General features: G+C 40.3%; 1 protein-coding gene across 1 annotated transcript in view; it reads right to left on the bottom strand.

The window, feature by feature from the left end:
* EPS8L2 (EPS8 like 2) overlaps positions 1–26,884 on the bottom strand; it is a 1,747,011-nt gene that overhangs the window by 160,960 nt on the left and 1,559,167 nt on the right. Inside the window, exon 16 of the mRNA XM_044059131.1 lies at positions 20,768–20,879. Within this exon, the coding sequence (XP_043915066.1) occupies positions 20,768–20,879 (112 nt within the window). The remainder of the gene's footprint in view (positions 1–20,767; positions 20,880–26,884) is intronic.

Raw genomic sequence — 26,884 nt, 5'->3', positions numbered from 1 at the left:
CTCCTAGGATCTATGGCAGCTGCTATACAAATAGAGCATCTCACAAAACTTCCCATGAGAATACTTCAATGGCTTCTGTTATCTCAATCGTTTCCAAATCATCACCCTCTCTGTTTTCAGGTGCTAATAACCAATCACTGCAAACAGGACTTGCTTTGGTGGATGAGGCCAGAGACAGAACTTTGGAGCCGCCTTTTCCATCCCTTTCAACCCAAGGCCACTGTGACCACAGATGCTTCCCTGATAGGGTGGAGGGCATTTTCAGGGTATGACAGTCCATGGCACATGGTCCACAATAGAGGCCAACTTGCACATCAGTGTTCTAGAACTGAGGGCAGTGCTTTTAGCATTGTAAGCATTCCAATCTGTTCTTCCTTCAGGGACGATCTCAATTCAGTCAGACAACATGTCAGTAGTCTGGTATATCAACAAACAAGGAGGAACTAAGTCTTACCCCTATGTCGAGAGGCCATGAGAATTTGGCAGTGGATGATAGCTTCCAACTGCCTTCTGACAGCAATGCATATCCCAGGGGATTCCAATGTGATTGCAGACAAGATGAGCAGATGTATTCATCTGCCTCATGAGTGGTTCCTCAACCCCAGCACAGCGGCAAAGATTTTCAGTTGCTGGGGCCAGCCTTGGTGTGACCTATTCACCTCTCCTTCAAACCACAAATGCAGCAGCTACTTCACCTTAATTCCCCTGCAGGGAGAGTCCCCGAGGGATGCTCTGATCCATGACTGGCTCATTGGGACTTCTGTACACCTATTCCCCCATTCCTCCGATGCCCCAATTTTTGAAGAAAGCACTTCGGTTGAAAAGCAAAGTGATCCTTATAGCCCTGTATTGGCCTTGACAAGTATGGTTCCCCTTCCTCCAGTCTCACCTATTATGCTGTGGATTCTGAATCCTTCTCCAGACCTGATCTCTCACATCCAAGGATTCTGTCATCCGAACTTGACAAGTCTCAAACTGACAGCTTGGTTTCTCCACTTCCGGTAATCGCCAGGCAGGATAAACTTTCCTCTCCAGTGCGTGATGTTGTTCTGGCCTCACACAAACCATCCACCAGGAGGCTCTACCTAGACAAATGGAAGAGATTCTTTATTTGGTCTAACAAGAGGAAACTATTCAGTTCCAGTTACTGTAGTCCTTCACTATTTATCAAACATTTTCATAAATGGACCTGCAGCGTTTGGGCCCAAGTGCTGAGTTAGGGCACTTGCACAGAAACTGCCTCTGCTTTACTGATAAAGGGCAAACTCAATCTGAGGTAACAGGGAGAAGGGTACCATGGGTAAAAGCTTAGCTCGAGAGTTTTTGGCTGGAAAGAGTTTGATATAAGGTCGGCTCAGTTCCGAGGATAGAACCAACTTCCCATCAGTGATGAATGGATGAAGATCAGCAACATAGATGGAACGTTATGGTAAGACATAACTTCTTTTTCTTAAGATGTTTTGTAGTACTTGGGGCTCTTCTCGCTGGGCCTCTGCTTTCACGGTAATCAAATGTCAAGAAATAAATAAAATAAATACATATAAGTAAATTGAGGAATAATCTTTAACGAAGTACTGAGCAAATCCATAACAATATCTTGCATTTCAGTCTGAAGGATATAGACAATAGACTTGCAGACAAATTTAGTGATAACTTTATCTCAACTACCCACATTGTTGCCTCCAGTATCCCTGAACATTTAGTTTCCTCTGAAATCACCGTGGAACAAGTCTTCAAATCCCTCTGAAAGATTAGACATAATACTTCCTTGGGACCAGATAACATAGTAGGCTCTGCATTCTCATCAGTGCCAAGTATGAGCTTTCTGAGCCTCTTTTGAAATTGTTCAACCTCAGTCTATCCACAGGGTTTGTCCCTGCTGCCTGGACAACAGCCACTGTGACTCCTCCTCCACAAGGGTGGCCCCACTAAAGACCTGGGTAATTATAGGCCTCACCAGCCTGTTATGCAAAGTCATGACACATGTCACACCAAAACTCATTTATGCAGATACAGACAGTCTAAATGATCTAGATCTCAATCAGTTTGGTTTTGTGAAGAGCAGATCTTGTCTCTTGAACCTAGTAAGCTTCTTTGAAAAGGTCACACAGGCTGTGGACAGTAGTCACTCAGTGCAGTCTGCTTATCTTGATATGGATAGGGCTTTTGACACTATTCACAATGCTGGTATTGTTAAAACATTACACAAAGCTAATGTAAACTCCTATTTTATCCACTGAATTGCAAACTGGCTATTTGGCAGACCCCAGGTTATGAAAGCTGCTAGTACCCTCACTGAACATAAAATTCTAACTAGTGGGGCATCACAGGGATCAGTGCTGGGCCCTCTCCTGTTTGGCATTTATTTTGCAGACGTCAATCCAAGATTCCAGAAGTGGAGTGGATTAGGTTTGTTACTTTCTGCAAAAGCTGGGCACTGTTATCCATTAATCCACTCATACTAAATTGCTCCAGCAAGAGCGGGAATATGCACATACCTGGTGTACTGAAAAACAGTCTCAAGTTAAATGCAAATAAAGGCAGAGCAATAGCAGACAGCAAAACAGCTTTTGTCACCTTGTACAGTATAAATGACACACCTGTTCAGAACAAGACAGTTATTATAGAATTGGGTATTTAGGAGAATGAGTCTCTTTCATTTGATCATCATTTTCCACCACAGTAAGGAAATCCATCTATACTGCCCAGTTAATTTCCAGGGGAATATTATCAGACCCATGATCATCAATTATCACTGAATACAAATCCCCCTTTGGGTATGCATAAAGCAAAGCATATTATTCAACTGGAAAGACCCCGAAGATATCAAACCAAGAAAATTAACTATCCCAATAGATTAATGCAACTCTCCTTTTATCCAGTAGCTCTACAAGCACCCATACTTGGGACCTAGCTCTGCAAACACCCATACTTGGGACCTAATTCTACACCAACAAATAAACAAGCCTCAGTGGAGAGATATGTTCCTAACTCATGTCTTCAAAGCCTTACGGAATAAGTTAGCACTACAGGTCAGGCTATGTCCTACTTTGTGTACCTCTAAGACTAATCTTGATGACTGGATATAGGTCAACACAAATTTACACCAGGATTATTACATGCGGTCATACCTGATGTGGGAGGTGAGCACTATCAAATGCGCGAATAGGGCAGCAGAAACTTTTTTAAGTGTGCCTACATTAGCTATATATGGCTAGGCATCTTATGTTCTCTGTGAATGCTTGACTAGTATTGTCCCTATTTCTCTATGTTCCTATATTATATAAATAAGATGTAATTTTTGACTAGTTTTGAACTACATACAGGATGTGCTGACTGAATCCTAATCTACGGTCACTTATTATTCAAAATAATGTTGTATTTTATACTACCTCAAGCTGAGTATTACTGACTGACGATATTTTTAAGTCACAGTAGTGTGATTGTTGTCTGGGGATTAAAATACCACTAGTTCAGTTTTTATTTGGATTTAGGAGTAGTTTATATTGCTCAAGCCAGTTTTCAATTTTTATAAAGGAAAGATGTAGGTCACCTTGGAACTACTTGACTCAAGAGGCTACACGTATTACTGATGAGTCATGTGCATATTGGATTAGATTTGCTGGGTGAAAGGCTGTATCCATTTAATTTACAAATATATTAAAAGAGCAACGGTCTTAATGTTGAACCTTGTGTGCTTAATGTTATGTTTGTTTGGTGGCTAATGTAACTTTTAAAGCAATTGATTATACTGTTTGTGAGGCCCAGTTCCTTGAGTCTAACTACTTGTAAGGAATGCTTAAGCACTGACAAAGAGCTTGTCTCGAAAGCTTTGCTTTTTATTACTTCTGCCTGCATTAAAATCGTTCTGTGGTGCAACGGTGTGTTTTCAGATATTCCAAGACTTGGGAGTCCCAGAATAGTGAAAGTGAAGGAAAGAAAATGCAGAATTACATATAACCAAGACCAAGACTGCTTTTTATAAAAATATTCCCTTTTCTCCGAGGTATGCAGAATTGGCATTTTTAAGTTTGGATGGATGTGGTTAACTTGCCCTCCCTGAAAAAAAAAATAAGTTGAAAGGAGAACAGCAATGTTTAATATTTACTGATATTCTGTATCTTCAGACTTTATTTTTCCGTAATTCCAAAGCTCTCACTTACTAGTCTCAGAATTACAATAGGACGTCTTTCCAGCTGCTATGCTTAAGGACAGACAACCCAGTTTCCTTATTGCATGTAGTAGTATTACTATTTTATACTGGATGTTGCTATTTTTTTGTATATTTCCACATGGCAAAGGCTGGGTTATCATTAGCAGTGATGTCTGGCATAATTTCAGTATGGGAAATTGTGCTGGGGTTTGTTGTTATATTCCATTGAAAATAATTTGTTTTCCTGTACCTTTGTGGTCGTATGCATTAGTTCTGTTAATCCATATAGTTTGGAGGTGTGGTGAAGAGTTTTATGAGTACATTTAGGCTAAGCAATATTAAGGTCACCTGGGCTTATTATTTCAAGAGATATAGTTGTAGTTAACTAGAATAATATATCCTCAGAGGCTGATTTGTTTGTAACAGGAGGTATATAGAATGTGGCTATACATACTGATTTTTGTGAATTAATTTTAAGTGTAGGTACTTGCACTTCAACATTATTGATGTTTAATATTTGTGTGAATGAGCACAGAAAGGTTAAACGCATTTGAATATATAATGATTACACCACCAGCTCCTTTTACTATTACCACCATTATGAAAAAGGTTGTAGCCAGGAGACAATATTTCTTCATCTTTTGTGTGTGATTTTTAGTCAGGTTTCTGTCAGGGGTGTAAAGAAATACCCAGGTCTGCTATTTCATTCCTCATACTATCGCATTTATATGGCAACGTTTTATTCCAGTAGGTCCACCTCAGAAAGATGCATTAGGATTGCTAAAGGCTGCATAATTTATGGCATGTCCTGTTTTATAATGCATGCTGCCTTTTTAGAAGCAGTTTCCACTTATACTGGTGTTTATATTTTTGCAGTAAAGTTTGGATACACATTACTTGTTTAATTCTAGATGTTAGTTTTGTTGGTAGATATTTTAGAATTAACAGGCCAATGGTTTACATCTAAATATCTAAGGGGGTTACTGTACTATTAGCTGGTTTTAGAATGAGTGCTTGTGTGATGTACTGGTTAGTATAATTTATAAAGTGTGACACTGTAGCTGATAAAGAGAATTAGGAGAAAAAGAAAAGTGACGTATAAGGCCATGTCCAACCCGGAATTAATGGACATGCTCCACCTCAAGAAAACCAAATCTCTTAGAGCCACACGCTCCAGTAAACAGGACATGCTGGAGGGATAGATTCCTGTCCCACAGACTTTCCTTGCTCTGGAATAAAATCCCAGTTTATATTAGGCAGAGCCCCTCGCTGACTCTCTTCAAGAGGAATCTTGACGAGTGGATGGGAAATCTCAAATTTACCCCTGGGATCACTTCAGTGGCCCTGCTAGACAGAGGCCCAGGAAATTAATTTAAAAGGGAGGTGAAAGCCAACACATTCTGGCTAGGCTTATAAATGCCCTTGGGAAGATAGCCTAGTACCTACCTATAAACCTATAAAGCCTAGATGTTGTACTTCTTCACAGAAGTAATGTTTGTAGCTAGGTTATGTTAGCTTTACTATATTAGTGGAGGGCAACATTATTTGTTTTCTATACTATAATGATGAGGAGTGGACATAGTGAAGATGGGTAGGTCGATTGTAACTCTAGTAATAATTTTATATCCTAGTTTATTACACAGTTATCAAGATATGATGCTGCTATTGTGTATACAAAGTTCAGGGATGACTAAATATGAATTCATCAGAAAGAGATACTGGAAATTTGTGCAGAAAGATATCAGAAATATGTCTAAGAACTGCTTTGGTTTGTACTCCTTTGACAGTGGAGAAAGAATCTAGCCTTGTCTAGGCCTCTGATTTTTGTACAACCTTGAATTGTGCTATTTTGTTACAGGAGTAGGCTAATTTGAATATTTTACTTTTTCTGTTCCCTTATAAGTGGTGCTTGCACTCATTTGCTCAGAGCTACTACACGCCAAGCAACCACACTATTGGTTGTGAGAACATCCACCAGATTTGACTAAAATACCATCTTGAACTGCCTGGGATAAGTACATTTTGTTTTCTTACTGATTAACTGTGATAGCTATGCACTTATTTTGGTATTTATTAATAATCTAATGATTTATTTATTTTCATTTGTTAACCTGGTAGGTAAACTGGTCTTATGACCCTTTTTAGGCATGACCTGGGCCAAGAAGACAAGCCAAAATGCATAAACATTATAAAAGAGCAAAATATAACAGAGGCTGCTCCTGTGAGACAGCAGGCTAAAACCCACTAATAATAGTCGTAGTAGTAATAGTAGTAATAATGATAATAATAATAATAATAATAATAATAATAATAATAATAATAATAATAATAGTAATAATAATAATAATAATAATACCACTGGGGGATGCACAAGCCAGTGTATTTCTTTGTGACGGTCCCAAGCCCAGATGAATGGGGAGGGTTACATCAGGAAGGGCATCCGGTGTGAAATTTTTGCCATTTCAAATATGAGGACAACAATACAGATTTCGATACCAGATTGGTCGAGGCCCAGGATAACAACGACCATCTCCAGTACTGTTAGTCGACAGGGTGCTGGAGGAAATTGGGCTACTGTTGGCAGAAGGAGAAGAAAAGGGGGAAGGCATTCCTGGAGGCATGAGGAGACCAGGAAAGTTAGGAGTGCAGAAGTGAGGGTAAAACTTTTAATGTTGGCAGTATGACTGGTAAAGGCAGAGAGCTAGCTGATATGATGGAGAGAAGGAAGGTTGACATACTGTGCGTGCAAAAGACTAGATGGAAGGGGAGTAAGGCCAGGTGTACCGGAGGTGGGTTCAAATTGTTCTACCATGGTGTGTACGGGAGGAGAAATGGAGTAGGGGTTATCCTGAAGAAAGAGTATGTCAAGAGTGTTTTGGAGGTGAAAAGAGTGTTGGATAGGGCGATGTTTATGAAGCTGGAAACTGATGGTGTGATGATAAATGTTGTTAGAGCATACGCTCCGCAAGTTGGGTGCACGATGGATGAGACAGAAAAATTTTGGAGTGAGTTGGATGAAGTGGTGATGACTGTATCCAAGGGTGAGAGAGTGTTGATGGGAGCAGATTTCAATGGGCATGTTGGTGAAGGGAACAGAGGGGATGAAGAAGTGAAGGGGTAGGTATAGCATTAAGGAGAGGAATGCAGGAGGTCAGATGGTAATGGATTTTATGAAAAGGATGGACATGGCTGTGGTGAATATCTATTTTAAGAGGGAAGAGCATAGAGTGACGTAGAAAAGTGGAGGAAGATGCACACAGGTGGATTATATCCTATGCAGGAGGGCCAGTCTGAAGGAGATTGGAGATTGCAAAGTAGTGACAGGGGAAAGCATAGTTGGGCAGCATAGGATGGTGGTCTGTAGGATGATGGTGACGATCAAGAAGAAGAGGAGTAGAGTGAGGGCAGTGCCAAGGATCAAATGGTGGAAGTTGAAAAAGGATAACTATAAGGTGGAGTTCATGGAAGAGTTAAGACAGGCACTGCGAGGCAGTGAAGCCAGATAGCTGGGCAGCCACAGCAGAGGTGGTAAGGGAGACAGCTACAAAGGTTCTTGGTGTGACATCTGGAGAGAGGAAAGAGGACAAAGAGACCTGGTCATGGAATGAGGAAGTACAGGAGAGTATAAAGAGGAAGAGGTTGGCAAAGAAGTGGGATTGTCAGAGAGATGAAGAAAGTACACAGGACTATAAGGAGATGAGGTGCATGGCAAAGAGAGAGGTGGCAAAGACTAAGGATAAGGCGTATGAAGAGTTGTATGAAAGTGTAGACACTAAGGAGGGAGAAAAGGACCTGTACCAATTAGCTAGACAGAGGGCCCGAGCTGGGAAAGATGTGCAGCAGGTTAGGGTAATAAAGGATAATGAAGGAAACATACTCACAAGCGAGGAGTATGTATTGAGCAGATGGAAAAAGTACTTTGAGGGGCTGATGAATGAAGAGAATGAGAGACAGAAGGTTGGTTGATGTGGGGTAGGTGAATCAGGAAGGGCAACGTATTAGTAAGGAGGAAGTAAGGACAGCTTTGAAGAGGATCAAGAATGGAAAGTCCAGATGACATACCTGTGGAAGCATGGAGGTGTTTAGGAGAGAGGGCAGTGGGGTTTTTAACCAGACTGTTTAACATAATCTTGGAAAGTGAAGGATGCCTGAGGAGTGGAGAAGAAGTGTATTGGTACAGATTTTTAAGAATAAGGGTGATGTACAGAGCTGTAGTAACTACAGAGGGATCGATCGGCCACAGCTTGAAGTTATGGGAAAAAGTAGTGGAAACTAAGTTAAGAATGTAAATGATAATTAGTGAGCAGCAGTATGGTTTCATGCCAGGAAAGAGCACTACAGATGCATTGTCTGCTCTGAGGGTGTTGATGGAGAAGTATAGAGAAGGTCAGAAGGAGTTGCATTGTGTCTTTGTGGACTTAGAAAGCATATGACAGGGTGCCTAGAGAGGAGTTGTGGTATTGTATGAGGAAGTCGGGAGTGTCAAACAAGTATGTAAAAGTGGTACAGGATATGTACGAGGGTAGTGTGACAGCAGTGAGGTCTGCGGTGGGAGTGACGGATGCGTTCAAGGTGGAGGTGGGATTACATCAAGGATCAGCTCTGAGCCCTTTCTTATTTGTAAATTTGATGGACAGGTTGACAGACAAGATCAGACAGGAGTCCCTGTGGACTATGATGTTTCTGGATGACTTTGTGATTTATAGTGAGAGTAGGGAAAAGGTTGTCGAGACCCTGGACAGTTGGAGGTATGCTCTAGAGAGGAGAGGAATGAAGGTCAGCAGGACTAAGACAGAATATATGTGTGTGAATGAGAGGGAGGATAGAGGAATGGTGAGGGTGCAGGGAGTAGAGGTGGCGAAGGTGGATGAGTTTAAATACTTGGGATAAATAGAGTAATGGTGAGTGTGGAAGAGAGGTGAAGAAGAGAGTGTAGGCAGGGTGGAGTGGGTGGAGGAAAAGTGTCAGGAGTGATTTGTGACAGACGGGTACCAGTAAGAGTGAAAGGGAAGGTCTACAAGAGGGTAGTGAGACCAGCTATGTTATATGGGTTGGAGACAGTGGCACTAACAAAAAAATCAGGAGTCAGAGCTGGAGGTGGCAGAGTTAAAGATGTTAAAATTTGCACTGGGTGTAATGAGAATGGACAGGATTAGAAATTAGTATATTAGAGGGTCAGCTCAGGTTGGACGGTTTGGAGACAAAGCCAGAGAGGCGAGATTGCATTGGTTTGGGCATGTGCTGAGGAGGGATGTTGAGTATATTGGGAGAAGGATGCTAAGAATGGAGCTACCAGGTAAAAGGAAAAGAGGAAGGCCTAAAATAAGGCTTATCATGATGTGGTGAGAGAGGAGATGTAGGTGGCTGGTGTGACAGACCAAAATGCAGAGGACAGGAAGAAATGGAAACAGATGATCCACTGTGGCGACCCCTCATGGGAGCAGCCGAAAGAAGAAGGAGAAGAAGAATAGTGGGATAAGGGCTATGGCCCAGTTGACCTGGGCTTGATTAGTGGCTCAGGTGACTGACAGAGTGGCAGGGAGGGATGGGCACTTGATGGTGATGCTCCCTAAGGACAGGCATGATCCAAAGTGGGGAGCTGCCCTCAGACTTAACCAGTAAGTTTACGGGGCAGAGAAAGGGAAAAGAGCCTAGGGCATATAAAAAAAATACCAGATGGAAGTACAGATGGCCTAGCCACCATGATACTCTAAAGATCAACGACCAACCCCGCCAACAAGAATCAAGTCCAGGGGGTAGAAGGATGCTAGCAGACCCAGAGTGGACATAGGGCACTGGGGATGGGGTGGTATAAATGAGGTCCAAGGACCAAAAAAAAAAAAAAAAAAAAGAAAATAAAGTACAGTTTTGTACCTACCATAAATGTAGATGTCCGAGAGAAATGCATCTGCAGTCTTTACAAATGGGTTGTCCTGTCGTCAGGCAGCCCTTCGGTCGGCCGGATTCCAAAGTCTGGGTCTGGCTTCGGCTGGTGTCGCACTTCACCCGACGTCATTGCGGCAGTTCTTCGGGTATAAAGGCATCAGCCGACGCCATTTTCCTCAGTGTTTCTTGCCCCAGATGCCAGGTGCCCTCTTGGATGGCTAAATTTGGATAAATGTCAAAGTTTCCAAATAGTAGAGAGCAAACACCCAAAATAAACATGTATGTACATATATACAAACAAATACACCATAATAGATTCCCCCCAAGCTAGCTGAAGATTGGTAAGTACCCTAGGAGTACCTCAGAGGAAGGAGGGTGGGTAATCCTGACTGCAGATGCATTCCTCTCGGACATCTACATTTATGGTAGGTACAAAACTGTACTATGTCCTTCAAGGATGCATCTGCAGTCTTTACAAATGGGTAGAATACCATAGCTAAACTAGGGGAGGAGGAAATGAGAATAGATTATGGTGTAGTCAGGATCACTTGCAAAACAGCAGTGGCAAAACCAGCATGGGATCTAGAGTATAGAGGTAGGTTATAATGCTTGGCAAATGTATGCACGGAGGTCCAAGTAGCAGCCTCTATAATGTCCTTGGTAGCCACTCCTCGTAAGAAAGCTGTGGTAGTGGCTGTAGCCCTTGTGGAGTGAGGCCTGATGTTCTCTGGAGTTTTCTTTCCATGGTAGGAGTAACAAAATCTAATGCAATTTCCTATCCATTTGGAGATTGTCTGTTTAGAAATTGGTTTTCCTTCTTTTCCTGTTGCATATGCTACCAGAAGCTGGTCAGTTTTTCTATTGTTTTTTGTCCTGTCCAGGTAGTAGCGTAATTGTCTGTGTACATCCAAGGTATGTAAGAGCTTTTCTCCTGTTCTGTGGATTGGGGAAGAATGTAGGAAGGTGGATAGCCTGATTTAAAGAGACTCTGGATACCACCTTAGGCATAAATGTAGGATTTGTTCTCATGGACACTTTATCTTGATGGAAGATCGGGAAGGGTTGTACTGCCATTAATGCCTGTAGTTCAGAGACCCTTCTTGCTGAAGTTATTACCAGCAGGAAAGCAGTCTTCCAGGATAAGTATTGCAATTCTGCTGTAGCTGCTGGTTCGAAAGGAGGTAGAGTCAGTTTTTCTAGCACAAAGTTCAAGTCCCATGCTGGCAATGGAGGTTTCCTGGGAGGTTTTACATTTTTAATTCCTCTCAGAAACTGTCTGAGCAGAGGATGCGAGAAGACAGGAGGATCCAAGCTGTATTCTGCTGAAATAGCTGATGCATGTATCTTGATGGAGGAATAGGATAGGCCTGTATGGAAGAGCTCCGCCAAGTACTCCAGGATGTTGGCTATGTTCACCAGTGTCACATCTTGCCCCTTTGCAGTACTCCAGATGAGATATCTTTTCCATTTTGCTGCATAATTTTTCTTGTTGAAGGTCTACGAGCCTCCAGGATTATGTCTTTAACCCTTTGGGATAAAAAGCTTTATTAATGTTCCAGCAACGGGCATAGATTCTGGTTTTTCAAATAGGGTCCAATACATGTCAGCCTAGGAGATAGTAGACAGCCCTAACTGCTTTGCCAGGGATGGCCTGCACTTATCCCCTAAGATTTTCATATCTTGGGTAGTCCTTGTCCACACCCATACTATCTTTTTTGGCAATGACAGTCTTGTAAAGATTTCAACATAACAAAAAAGAATCCAGATAACATAAAGGTAATGTTACTCAAAGCTAGGAGAATTAACAAAAAACTCAACTCCCTACAAGCACTCCTTGCCCTGGAAAACACTGATATATACATCATCACAGAGACCTGGTTCAAGACCAATGGTAGCCCTCCATCAGTGCAGGATTTCAATACCTACCTCATGTTCATACCCAGAGCTCTAGATGAAGGCACTAAAGATGGTGATGTCTCCATATTCTTAAAAAACACTTCACCTCCAGACAATTTAGACAAGATAATGACCTGGAAATCTTTCACATCCAATTTAGTATTAAAAATAAATGTATAATTTCATAGGTAACTATAAGATCCCCTATGCTCTCCCTCCCTCTTCACATACCTACAACCTAACTAGTATCAACCAGTGGATAGGGAATAGGAAATATACACCAGGCCTGGCACCTATGTCCCTTATGGACAGAGGTAGCTTATAAATGCCTGGCCCTCAATGTCCTGTTTGGATACAGGACATTATTATTCTTTTGGGAAAACTTGGGTAGGCTTAGAAAGCCCCCCCCCCCCCCCCCATGAACCATTAGCCTAGTAACAATCTATGAATAAGACAGATTATTAATGGATGGCAGAAGATAATGGTTGAGCTAAGGATGAATAAAATAAATGAGGTGGGGGTATGATGAGGTAGGGAACATTTTCAATGTGTTGTAACAAAAATAAACTGCATGAATAAACAAAACATGCAATTACTGCTGCGATTTTAATTTTTTTAACTGACTTAAGCAAAGAGAAAGCAGATTGTTATACTTCAAAAGTGGAGCAAAGTAAACAAATTATCATGGACAGTCCTTTCCACAGGAAGCAACAAAAATGGCCATTTCTTAAAGTGCAATGAACAGACCAGTGGGGAAACCATACACTTATCAAACTAAGGGTGTGTGCAATTTAGTAAAATGTTAGACAGTCTCCTTTAGCTAAAAATAAAAAGAAAGTGGTATTTTAGCATGGACAGTGACACTGAATCAGAAAAATATGATTCTTAACTGCTACTCTTTTATATGTAGGTACACAGCACTTTTTCAAACTTCTAAGAAAAATGTATTATCAATTGAAATAATTTAGGTAAAAAGATAAACACTGTGGAGTTAGCCCCGTAAAGTACAAAGTCTTCTTACCTCTAGGACTTCATCCTTCAGAACTGAAAGCTCATCAGCATTTCGTGCTACAAAATCATATCTGATTTTTTTCCCTGTGGGCCCCCAGCCAGGGGTTTTTCAGGCCCCCCAGTTTTTTCCTTTTTATTTTTGTTCCCCCGAAGCCCCCTTTTTTGGGTTTTTTTTTCCTCGGGGCAATGGTTTTTTCCAATGGTTGCCCTTTGGCCCCAGTTCCTGGGAGCTATCAGAATGATCCTCGGATCCTCTTGATCTTAGAAGCACCTTGTGCATCAAAGGAAGTGGTGGAATGCATGCTGTCAGGCTTTTCCAACTGAAGGATAGGAGTCCACCTTCCAAGCAAGTGGGTGTAAGTCCTTGTGCAGAATTTCTTCAACTGGTGATTGAATGGGGATGCAAACAAGTCTATTTGTGGTAATCCCCATTCTCTTGTGATGGTTTTGAAGATGTCGGATGCAGTCATTCGTGGCATCTGTTTAGTTCTGCTTATATGTCTGCTAGAATGTTTTCTTCGTAAAGTTAACTAAGTGTACTAAGCAATTTAGTCCAGTGCAGCAAAGATGTGCCTCCTTGTTTGTATACAATAACTGTTGGACCTTCAACTGGCCTCTTAGAAGGTCGAATCCTACCATTTTATCCCAATTAGATTAGCAGTGGTGTCTCATCAAGCCTTATCACTTGCAAGTTGCAACCAGGTAGCTCTCATGGTTTAATGTTACTTTCATAGGACCTAGTCATGATGGCCTCTCCACCTACAACCTTGCTTAGGCATGGGATCATTGGAATTTGGGTTTTAGGCTATACTCGGCTGGACCTAAATTCTTTAGGACCACTGTAGTTTTTATATGCAGCCTGGCCTGAGGGTCCTGTATAAGGCATTATGCCATGAAGCCTAGAGCTTGGAGCACTTTTGCCGTTAGAGTTTGCTTTGTTAACCAAGTAGAAGAGACAGAATTTGCTCTTTAATGGTTGAGTTAGGAATGCCATTTGTTTTGATGTGTCCAGTTCTGACCAAAAAGGTTATTCTTTGGGATGGAATAAACTAAACTTTTTAATAAACTGTATATCCAGGGCTTAGCTGGTAGATGACTCTTTGTAACTGTTAGTTTGTTTAGTTGTCCGTTGTATCAGGCAGTCGTCCAGTAGGAATAAATTTAATTCCCTGAAGTCTGCAATGAGCAACTGAGCCAGGCATTTCGTGAACAATGAACAGACAGTAAGCCAAAGGGCAATTCTGAGAATTGATAATGTCTGATCCTGTAAAAATCTGAGGTCTCTTCTGCAATTTGGTCGAATGGGATTTGCATATGCCTCCTGAGATCTAGAGTTACCAGCCATGTTTCCCTTGCCCTGCATGGGAAGAAGTGCTGTAGGGCAGCATTTTGAATTTTGAACAATGAGGTATGTGTTTAAAGCGACAGGTAAAAAGATAAACACTGTGGAGTTAGCCCCGTAAAGTACAAAGTCTTCTTACCTCTAGGACTTCATCCTTCAGAACTGAAAGCTCATCAGCATTTCGTGCTACAAAATCATTGATATTTTTTTATATTTCAAGCCTTATACTTGGCTTTCCATGCTCCTTAAGAAAAATTACAAACAGTGAATATTTTTTAATTATTTTTAAGAAACATTTATAAATGTATTTTTTCCTTCTTGTTCCAAAGATGTGCTAATAGTTATTTCTTTGAAAGATATCATGCTTAGTGCACTGATTAAAATGGTCATTTACTGCCACGATACTACTGCTTGGAGCCTAAACAAGACTCTCCACTCCCGACAAGATCTCCTCATTCAGGATAATATAGACATCTGTGCCATTAATGAGACATGGTATACATCTGCTGAAAGTATTCTGGCTGTGCAAGGCTTCAGTGCCTTCCCATTTGCCTAAGACGAAACGTGGAGGGTCTTAATCTATATTAGCAACAAGTACAGTTGGTTGACGAATGCCCTGGAATTTATTCACATGGAAATCACCACACACAAAGTACCATACCATATCCTAGCAAGCTATAGTTACCCTGTATATCCTTATAATCCCATGGCTCATATCCAGACATACTAGAGACACTCACTATTAAACCAAATACCCTATCATGGGAGAGTTTAACTATCCCTCTATAGACAATGGATGAGGGGAAAAAGGTGCATACCACCTACCTGGACCTGGCAAAGAGGTTCGATACAATACCTCTTTCAGGTATAGCTGACAGACTCACTGAACTGTGCATAAACCCCTACATAACTCACTGGATTGCCAGACGGTTCACAGACAGGACCAGGAAATCAGGATTGGTGAGACCAACTCCATTAAGAAACTGGTCACCAGCAAGGTACCTCAGGGCTGCATACTGGGACCACACCTATTTGGCACCTACTTCACAGAGATAAAGGCTAATGTCAAGGGCCTTTGGCTGACCAAGTTTACAGATGACTATAAACTGAGAGCTACCACAGGTTACCCCCAAGACACAAACATTTTACTAGAGGATCTAACACAAACAAATGACTGGTATCAAAGTTACGGATTAAAACTCAATACCAAGAAATGCACTATAGTGCCTTTTGAGAAGACTGCCACCCAGGCTAATTACTCCACTGATAAGACACCCCTAAGGGCTGACTCAGTAGTCAGGGATCTGGAAACATATATTGACAGCAATCTGGTCTTAGACCAGTTTGTGGCCAAAGCAGTAAGAAAATCATTCTATGCAGCCTAACTTACAAGGGCATGGCATCCATTTCCAAGGAAGTCATAGTGACACTTTATTTGGCCTTTATCAGTGAAACCACTGGGGTTTAATGCCCCATTTGTGTGCACCTGAACAGACATATGCAACAGCTGGAGCTCCCACAAAATATCCTTACCAGGAGAATCCAGTGTATAAACACACTGTCCTATGTGGATCGCTCTAGATTCCTATCTCTCTACTCGGTCTCCTAAAGGTTTTTTAGGGGGAAGGTTTTGGAAAAGAGCTCTAACCTTGGGGCCCGGGGAAATGTTTTGGGAATCTGCAAAAAACCTTTAAAATGGTATGATTGGCCCTGTGTATAGGTTTAGCAGGGCCGGGGGAAAAAGTCCCCAAGGGGAACCTCATTTGAACACAAAAACAGTGAAGGAGGTTAAAAAGGCCCTATCTTATTAAAAGGTTAACCTTTTTCCAGAGTGAGAAATTTCCCTGCCCTGTTTTCCCTCATAGCATGCAATTTCCCCAAAAGGAAATTTCCTGGAAAAGGCAAATGACCTCACCTCAAAAACTTCAAAGAAAATAAAAACCTAAAGGGGGCCAGGGTTTAAATCATGAGGATCATTTGGGCTCTGGTGGGTTGCCTGGGCCTTTTCTAAGGGAAAGGGGCCCCTTTTCGGTTTGGGGGGGTTTTTTAAAATTAAAGAAAGTCCTTGCCAGTTTGGGGTGGTGGGGGTGTGGGGGGGTTGGGGGGTTTTGTGTTTGGTGTTTGGTTGGGGCCCTTTAGCATCTCAAGGAGAGTCCAGTGGTAAAAAAACCGGGGAAGGGTGTTTAACCCTTTTAAACGCAAAGGGTTTTTTAGGCTTCAAAGGGTTAAAACCCTTTGGAAAACTTTCGGCTAAAGAAAAAAAAGCTTGTGGGCCCAAAACCAGACCCCGGGTTTTTTAACCTTTTTGGGAAAAACCCCATTGTCGCCTCTAAAATGGTGTCGGAATAAAGGAAAATGTGGGAAAAAATCACCAAAATGGGCACAAAGTAACAAAACCCCCGGGGTTAAAAAACAAGGTAGAAAAGGGGAAAACGTGGTCTCCTAAAAAATGTATGGAAATAAATTTTTGAGATTTTTCCCAAAATAAACAGTTTTTCTTTTTGTGGCTAGGAAGAAAATTAACCCCGGGTACAGTTTAAAAGGTTTTAAAAGCCCGTAGTGGGAATTCCGGATTGAGAGGCCTGGAACATTTCCCTTCCCAGGGAAGAAAGATAAAAGGGCCCCCTAATTTTTAAACCCCCAAAGAAGGGAAATGAGCCGGGAAAATGCGACACCAGCGAAACAGACTTTGGAATTGGGTAAGGGTGTACACGGGGAAAAATTTTAAATAATTTCATTTAAAGGAAATCAAATTAATTCCACAAACCTGGTTTTCATTTGGAGAAAATAGAAAAATGTTTTAAATGGGGAAAAGAAGGGGGGCCCACCATATGGAACCAAACCAAACAAGGTAGAAAGAATCAACGGGAGAAACCTTTGCTGTGAAAAGCATTAAACTGCAATCCCCCCAAAAAAATTTTAAAAAGGGGGGAAATATTTAAAATTGGGGGCTTGCTTTAATGGAAAAAACATACCCTGGATTCGGGGAAAAAAATTTAAATAATGCCAAAAAGCAAAGGAAAAAAAAAATTTTATTTTTGGGTCGGTTATCCCTTTAAATGAAATTTAAAAATAATCATAATGCCAAGAAAAATATTTTTAAAATTTTAAAAAACAAATTTGTTAACACAGTGAAAGAAAAAAAAAGGGCCTTAATAGACATAGCTGGAGGAGGCCCAGCAGCTCCACGTGCAGGGGTAGAAATATCTAGGGAATGGTGTCTGATAAATCCTGTGAAATCGCAACAGAAGGTTGATTTCAGAAGCCGCTTCTACCAGGATAGAAGAGGCCTCGGTAGAAGGCAAGTTATCGGCTGAAGAAAGAACCGCTTGCTCGGTTTCGCCAAAACCGAGACACACTGCGGGTTTGCTTAACCACGGTTTTGGTTTAAACTGCGGACCGCTGAAAGTGTCGGTCCTTTTATGCGTTTTGGTTATTTATGAGTCGGAGGATCCGACGGCATAATGTAGGCAAAATCGAGCCGAAAATCTGTTCAGCAAAGTCCGAGCGGCGTCTAAGCCCGGCCGGTTAAAAGAAGCACAGGCTAGACAAGCTGCTACGCCGTGGGTCTGGGCCTAAACAATGTATGCAATAGGAGTGGAAATCTTTATGAGGTATTTGTTTCCCACAAGATAAACAGTTATTAACTTTCTCTGACATCGGCTGAGGCAAGAAAGAGTTCCTAACGGGTACTTAGCTTTATAGAAGTTCAAGTAGTATTCGGTAGTAGTAATCTCTGGATCTGACCGACCGGGCACTTGCGAACAGCTTCTGCTTCGGGCCACGCCGCAAGAAAGACTGAGGAAATGGCGCCGGCTGATGCCTTTATACCCGAAGAACTGCCGCAATGACGTCGGGTGAAGTGCGACACCAGCCGAAGCCAGACCCAGACTTTGGAATCCGGCCGACCGAAGGGCTGCCTGACGACAGGACAACCCATTTGTAAAGACTGCAGATGCATCCTTGAAGGACATCAGGAGATTATATATGAGCACATTAACAGTAGAAGATAATATACAGTTGATGTTTTAAAATAGGAAACACATAGTCTACATATAGTGTAATAAGCAATTAGTGCCCTGGCCACCATATTGTTACCACAACAGAAACATGGTTGTAGAAATAGCATACAGCTGCATGATAACTTGTAAGTGACTGTGCGACTTAATGACTTTTGGAGGAAATGACAGTAGCAATAATCTACTTACACTGATAAGTTTAGTTTGGTTCATGGTTATATTTACAGAACTGGTTTGCTTTGTCCTCTAGTGAGAGTGGACAAAGAACCTTGTCATTTCTAGGCCTTTGATTCCTGTACACCCTTGAAATGTGATATTTTTCTATTGGCCAGTGGGCATATATGAATATTTTAACTTTTCTACGGTCTTATAAGTTACCTGGGTTTGTACAGCACTGCTCATTGAACATCCACATGTAACCACTCACCTTATAGACACAGGTACTTATAACCTTAACATTCTGTATATAACCTATTCCACATATTCCTAGTGTACTTAACATCAGTAGTTGCATGAAGAGGCCCTGGCTTAGACTAAGAGGTGCATGCCACTCTTCGTGCGTAGCCTTAACACTATTAATTTTAGCATTTTGGTAAACCAACTCCAAACCTCATGGGACTATTTCCCTTGCAGACCACATTAATAAGCAACCCGAGTCATGGATCTGCACTTTCCAGCTGTCAATGTAGCCAGCCTGAATTAAATGGGCATGCTGAGACAATGCATCAGTTGTGTCATGTTTACTGACAGCAACTGACTACTAAAAATGACACAGTTTGTGAGAGAAGCAGTTATACAATGTTACTAAAGACAAAGCTGTCACACTAAGCTGTATATGGAAAGGGTCACAGTCATTTGCCTGTCAGGGACTACGATTCACCCCATCACACATGCACTCAAGTCCTTGCACTGCAGTTACACACAGTCAAAATGCACATGGGTATAAATGACTTGAGACATACCTCCCTGGATTATATGAAGAGAGATAACATGGAGCTCTTGGAATATGCGTCCAAGTCTGGTATGAACCTAGCCTTTTGCAGCATTCTGTTATCAACAAGAAATATGTCACAATATGAACAAAAGATTATTAACTTCAACAACTGGCATAGATTCTGGTGTTATTCAAATAGGGTCCAATACATGTCAGCCTAGGAGATAGTAGACAGCCCTAACTGCTTTGCCAGGGATGGCCTGCACTTATCCCCTAAGATTTTCATATCTTGGGTAGTCCTTGTCCACACCCATACTATCTTTTTGGCAATGACAGTCTTGTAAAGATTTCAACATAACAAAAAAGAATCCAGATAACATAAAGGTAATGTTACTCAAAGCTAGGAGAATTAACAAAAAACTCAACTCCCTACAAGCACTCCTTGCCCTGGAAAACACTGATATATACATCATCACAGAGACCTGGTTCAAGACCAACGGTAGCCCTCCATCAGTGCAGGATTTCAATACCTACCTCATGTTCATACCCAGAGCTCTAGATAAAGGCACTAAAGATGGTGATGTCTTCATATTCTTAAAAAACACTTCACCTCCAGACAATTTAGACAAGATAATGACCTGGAAATCTTTCACATCCAATTTAGTATTAAAAATAAATGTATAATTTCATAGGTAACTATAAGATCCCCTATGCTCTCCCTCCCTCTGCACATATCTACAACCTAACTAGTATCAACCAGTGGATAGGGAATAGGAAATATACACCGGGCCTGGCACCTATGTCCCTTATGGACAGAGGTAGCTTATAAATGCCTGGCCCTCAATGTCCTGTTTGGATACAGGACATCAATATTGTTTTGGGAAAACTTGGATAGGCTTAGAAAGCCCCCCCCCCCCCCCCCATGAACCATTAGCCTAGTAACAGTCTATGAATAAGAGAGATTATTAATGGATGGCAGAAGATAATGGTTGAGCTAAGGATGAATAAAAGAAATGAGGTGGGGGTATGATGAGGTAGGGAACATTTTCAATGTGTTGTAACAAAAATAAACTGCATGAATAAACAAAACATGCAATTACTGCTGCGATTTTGATTTTTTTAAACTGACTTAAGCTAAGAGAAAGCAGATTTTTATACTTCAAAAGTGGAGCAAAGTAAACAAATTATCATAGACAGTCCTTTCCACAGGAAGCAACAAAAATGGCCATTTCTTAAAGTGCAATGAACAGACCAGTGGGGAAACCATACACTTATCAAACTGAGGGTGTGCACAATTTAGTAAAATGTTAGACAGTCTCCTTTAGCTAAAAATAAAAAGAAAGTGGTATTTTAGCATGGACAGTGACACTGGATCAGAAAAATATGACTATTAACTGCTACTCTTTTATATCTGGGTACACAGCACTTTTTCAAACTTCTAAGAAAACTGTATTATCAATTGAAATAATTTAGGTAAAAAGATAAACACTGCCAAGTTAGCCCCGTAAAGTACAAAGTCTTCTTACCTCTAGGACTTCATCCTTCAGAACTGAAAGCTCATCAGCATTTCGTGCTACAAAATCATATCTGATTTTCGCATATTTTTTCACAGCCATCATACCTTGGCTTTCCATGCTCCTTAAGAAAAATTACAAACAGTGAATATTTTTTAATTATTTTTAAGAAACATTTATAAATGTATTTTTTCCTTCTTGTTCCAGAGATGTGCTAATAGTTGTTTCTTTGAAAGATATCATGCTTAGTGCACTGATTAAAATGGTCATTTACTGCCGATACTACTGCTTGGAGCCTAAACAAGACTCTCCACCCCCGACAAGCTCTCCTCATTCAGGATAATATAGACATCTGTGCCATTAATGAGACATGGTATACATCTGCTGAAAGTATTCTGGCTGTGCAAGGCTTCAGTGCCTTCCACACGTTTAGACCATCTAAAAACAAAACGTGGAGGGGTCTTAATCTATATTGGCAACAAGTACAGTTGGTTAGACAGGACGATGCCCTGGAATTTATTCACATGGAAATCACCACACACAAAGTACCATACCATATCCTAGCAAGCTATAGTTACCCTGCATATCCTTATAATCCCATGGCTCATATCCAGACATACTGGAGACACTCACTATTAAACCAAATACCCTATCATGGGAGAGTTTAACTATCCCTCTATAGACAATGGATGAGGGGAAAAAGGTGCATACCACCTACCTGGACCTGGCTAAGAGGTTCAATACAATACCTCTCTCAGGTATAGCTGACAGACTCACTGAACTGTGCATAAACCCCTACATAACTCACTGGATTGCCAGCCAGTTCACAGACAGGACCCAGGAAATCAGGATTGGTGAGACCAACTCCATTAAGAAACTGGTCACCAGCAAGGTACCTCAGGGCTGCATACTGGGACCACACCTATTTGCCACTTACTTCACAGAGATAAAGGCTAATGTCAAGGGCCTTTGGCTGACCAAGTTTGCAGATGACTATAAACTGAGAGCTACCACAGGTTACCCCCAAGACATAAACATTTTACTAGAGGATCTAACACAAACAAATGACTGGTACCAAAGTTACGGATTAAAACTCAATACCAAGAAATGCACTATAGTGCCTTTTGAGAAGACTGCCACCCAGGCTAATTACTCCACTGATAAGACACCCCTAAGGGCTGACTCAGTAGTCAGGGATCTGGAAACGTATCCACGATGCTTGAATAATCCAAAAACTGATGTTTTAATATAAAACACAACAGAAACCACGAGAGCTTTCGCTTAGGATATTCCTAGCTTTATCAAGTTACTAAAACACTCAACCATCCTGTCTTTAAATAGCAGTTGCAATCAATTAAACAATTAAAATAACCAATTAGTAACAAGTAAGCTTGTGCTTTTTTTAAAAAGAAAATGTATACATCTAAACATATTCATAAATACATAAATATTCAACCAGTGTTCATATATAAATTGTGTACACTGCAACAAGTTATAAAATGAAATGAACCATTAAAAACTGTTAATAATTGCAGTTGAACTTACCCTAAAACTGACTGCTTCATTAATACAATGTGATTTTTAATCCTTAAATAAACCTAAGAGGGTTGTGTTATGTTGTTTTATGTTTAATATTTTATATTTTTAATATTTGATATTTTCATTGCAACCAGTAAACATTGCGCTGTATGTATACATACATAGTTATATGCTTGTAAAAAAGCTGTACAAAAAGGCTGACGCCCACATTCTAGGCTAAAAGGTCTGGACGAACTGAACTAAAACGAAGAAGAGAAAGTAAATGCAAAAGAACAAACAATGTATGTTTCTGATGCAAAGCAAGTCCAGGACAGATGCATGTACAAAAGCATAATGTGAGTGAAAAATAATAAAAAATGATAAAAAGAAAAAGATAATGAGAAAGAAAGAGAGAGAAAAAAAGAGAAGTAGAAGAAAAAGATGAAAAATGATGAAAAAGAAAGTGATGGAAAAGGGAAAAGCAAGGAGAAAAAGTGATGGTAAAACAAATCTGATAATTTATAGTCTGGCCCTTCTTAACTTTAAAATCGGCTTTATACTGATGGTATCATTTAAGCCAGGCCAACTTGCTGCATTTAATTTGAGCTGCCACACTAGTTCCCTATACTCTAGGGTGGCCTCCCAATCCCTCCTCTCAAGTCCCTGCTGATCTGTTCCAAAATCATGAATTTGAAATTGTGTTTGGGACATGTGAGGGAATGTTTGAACAGCGTGATTTGTCTCCTTGCCTTTGCTCATCTCATAAAAGTGCTCGACATTCTTCTCCTAATTTCCCTCTCAGTCTTTCCCACATAAAACTTTTGCAAAACATACATACCACTAAATATACTACTCCTCTCGAGTTGCATGTGTAGTGCTTAGGAGAAACAACTCTCATTTTTCTAGAGGGAAGATATATGCCTTTATCATTCAAGACTGCATAGCATTGGTGGCATGCGCCACATAAATGTACCTGGCTTTCTCGAGTTGTCAGAAAATAATTTTCTTTCAAACATTTGTTTCAAATTGACCCCTTCCTTCTAACAAACTTCGGTCTGACAGGAAGAATGTTTTTAAATTCTTCGTGTGCTGTTAAAAGTGGCCAAAATTTTGTGATAGTTCTCTCAATGTCTTCTGCTTGATTACAAAAGTGTAAATAAATTTAGGACCCATAAAGTCATTGTTTTTGGGTTAATTTTGTCCTTTACAATCAATGATTGATCAGCAGCGACATCTTTTCCCAATAAAGGGAATATAATGTATCCCTTTGATTTTTACTTCATTACATAAGACCTGAAATAAATCCAGCGGGTAGCCCTGTCCATGAACATTTTTTGTAACAATACAACCTCATTCTGGAAATCCTTCTCAGTACTACATATTCTCGAGGCCCTAATTAATTGGCCCTTGAGAATCCCCTTTTTTTGAGAAAAGGGGTGGGCACTTTGAAAGTGCAGAAAAGAGTTCGAGAATAGAGCCTTACGATGAATTTTAGATTGAAAAGTGTTGTTACTATAGTCTTTGTATAGATTTACATCCAAATAGTTCAATTCATGTGACTCTATTGTGTGGGTGAATTTCAAAAAGTTGGTAGAGTTACAACAATGTCTCAAAAGCGGACAAGAAACAGCAACGCAAGGACTTTTGCTTTGAGGACTGGATGGAACACCAGTTCTCATTCTCTAAAGGTACTGTTCATAATACTAAAACGAGCAGCATTGAGCTCGAGCTTGCTGAACTAAAAAAGAAGTTATATGCTTTAAAAAACAACCAGATTGAGGTTGACTACCTGAAGGAATGCGTGAATGTAGAGCGCATTCCAAAAGGTTTAAGAATGTTTAAATTCCCAAACAATGTTGAAGTGGGAACACCGTATTATTTTAAACTGTGTGATATTTTTAACAGGGCTGGGGTGGAAATGTTAACTGTGATGATTGAGGAGTATGAAGGAAAGCAAAAAGTTCTTTCGAATGATTTAAATGTATTGAACAAACGTATAGTATCTGATTCTAATTTTTTGTCTATCAAGCTAGATTATGGTAAAGCATTTGATGAAGTTGATGCTTTTTGTAACAAGGTGATCAATAGAAAAATACGTAAACTTGAGAGGGACCTACACGAATACAAGGATGGTGTGGCCTATCCTCTTTTTAGGCAACTCAGGGCTGATGCACAGAATGTTAATCATAAAGAAACCTTAGCATCTAATAACTGGATGGGGGGAGAGCAACCTAGGAGAAGTGAAAGACTGGCTGGCAAAGAAAGAAAAGCGTCGGCGCAGGATTTTCACCAACCTCCAGGCAAACAGGTGGGGTGGAAGCAGAAGCAGCAGGGGACACGCTTTTGGAATACATAAGCTTTTCTATGGTTTCTGATACTTCAAGGGCAGAAGAGGAGAATACTTTCATAGATAGTAACAGCATATCTGGAAAGGGACACAACACGGTTGACAAAACTAATGAAACTATAGTAAGCTCTAAGCTGGGGGCATGTACTGTACATACAAAATCTGATTTCACGATTTACAACTTTACAGAAATTGTTATTGATGACATTGCCTTTGATGTATTTACAAAAGGGTTACACTTTGTTCCTTTTAAAAATTGCAACATACCTCTTACCCTAATTGATGTCAGGTTATTTACTAGAAGTCTTAACCTACACCAGTTATTCAAACAACAGCTGCCTGCACCCACTAATTTAGACAGAAAAAGCCTATTTAATCCCCCAATGCACTTGCTAATTAAGCTTTTTGAACAGCTGGTAGAAGATGATTTGAGGAACTTAAAACATTCCCAGTCTGGGAAAATTAATTTCCAGCACGATGAGTTTGACTTTATTCAGATGTTAAAGAATGAAAATATAAGGGTCATGAAGCCCGATAAAGGGGGGGGCATTGTCCTTATGTATGAGAAAAATTATGATGAGTACCTCCATCAAATATTGCAGGATGATAGTCAATATATGTTGATTTCTAGAAATGAATTACACATTTGTTGGTCTAAAATCAAGTTTTCTCTAAATGATCATCTGTGGCAACGTGTTATTAATGAAAAATTGTTCAACTTTTTGCTTGTCCCTAAACCTAGATCACCCATAATATTTGGGATTCCCAAAACGCATAAGGGGCTTGATCCTTTACCATTTAGACCGATTGTGGCGGGTAGTGGAGGTATAACGGAACCACTATCTAAATTTATTGAGCACATAGCAAGTAAATTTGTACACTTGTTAAACTATGTGTGCAGGGATTCTTGGGAATTCCTACAAAAAGTTCCATGTAACAGTTTTGAACCGAATATTTTAATGGTAACCATTGATATAAAAGACTTGTTTCCAAGTATACCTCATGAAACTGGACTTCAATGGTTTGGTGAATTTTTCATGAAGGAAACAGACTTGGGTTCAAACTTAATAAACTTAATTGTGGAATTTATGGGCATGGTGCTGGAAAACAATATTGTTTGCTTTAATGGGGAATTTTTCAAGCAGCTCAAGGGGGTAGCAATGGGTGCACCTTGTGCCACCATTTATGCTAACATAATCCCTCATAGATGGGAGCACAAGTATGTATTCACACCCCCTTGGAATCAACACTTGCTATTCTACAGGAGGTTTCTGGATGACATCTGCATCCTGTGGAAGGGCACTCACAATTGTTTACTTGAGTTTTTAGCTTACATAAATAACTCTACCAACTTTTTGAAATTCACCCACACAATAGAGTCACATGAATTGAACTATTTGGATGTAAATCTATACAAAGACTATAGTAACAACACTTTTCAATCTAAAATTCATCGTAAGGCTCTATTCTCGAACTCTTTTCTGCACTTTCAAAGTGCCCACCCCTTTTCTCAAAAAAAGGGGATTCTCAAGGGCCAATTAATTAGGGCCTCGAGAATATGTAGTACTGAGAAGGATTTCCAGAATGAGGTTGTATTGTTACAAAAAATGTTCATGGACAGGGGCTACCCGCTGGATTTATTTCAGGTCTTATGTAATGAAGTAAAAATCAAAAGGGATACATTATATTCCCCTTTATTGGGAAAAGATGTCGCTGCTGATCAATCATTGATTGTAAAGGACAAAATTAACCCAAAAAACAATGACTTTATGGGTCCTAAATTTATTTACACTTTTTGTAATCAAGCAGAAGACATTGAGAGAACTATCACAAAATTTTGGCCACTTTTAACAGCACACGAAGAATTTAAAAACATTCTTCCTGTCAGACCGAAGTTTGTTAGAAGGAAAGGGGTCAATTTGAAACAAATGTTTGAAAGAAAATTATTTTCTGACAACTCGAGAAAGCCAGGTACATTTAAGTGTGGCGCATGCCACCAATGCCATGCAGTCTTGAATGATAAAGGCATATATCTTCCCTCTAGAAAAATGAGAGTTGTTTCTCCTAAGCACTACACATGCAACTCGAGAGGAGTAGTATATTTAGTGGTATGTATGTTTTGCAAAAGTTTTTATGTGGGAAAGACTGAGAGGGAAATTAGGAGAAGAATGTACGAGCACTTTTATGAGATGAGCAAAGGCAAGGAGACAAATGCGCTGTTCAAACATTCCCTCACATGTCCCAAACACAATTTCAAATTCATG

The sequence above is a fragment of the Protopterus annectens genome, chromosome 17.part0, assembly GCF_019279795.1.
Source record: "Protopterus annectens isolate FY-2018-M chromosome 17.part0, PAN1.0, whole genome shotgun sequence".
Lineage (NCBI taxonomy): Eukaryota > Metazoa > Chordata > Ceratodontiformes > Protopteridae > Protopterus > Protopterus annectens.
Note: the sequence above shows the minus strand (reverse complement) of the source record. Positions and strands in the feature narration are given on the sequence as shown.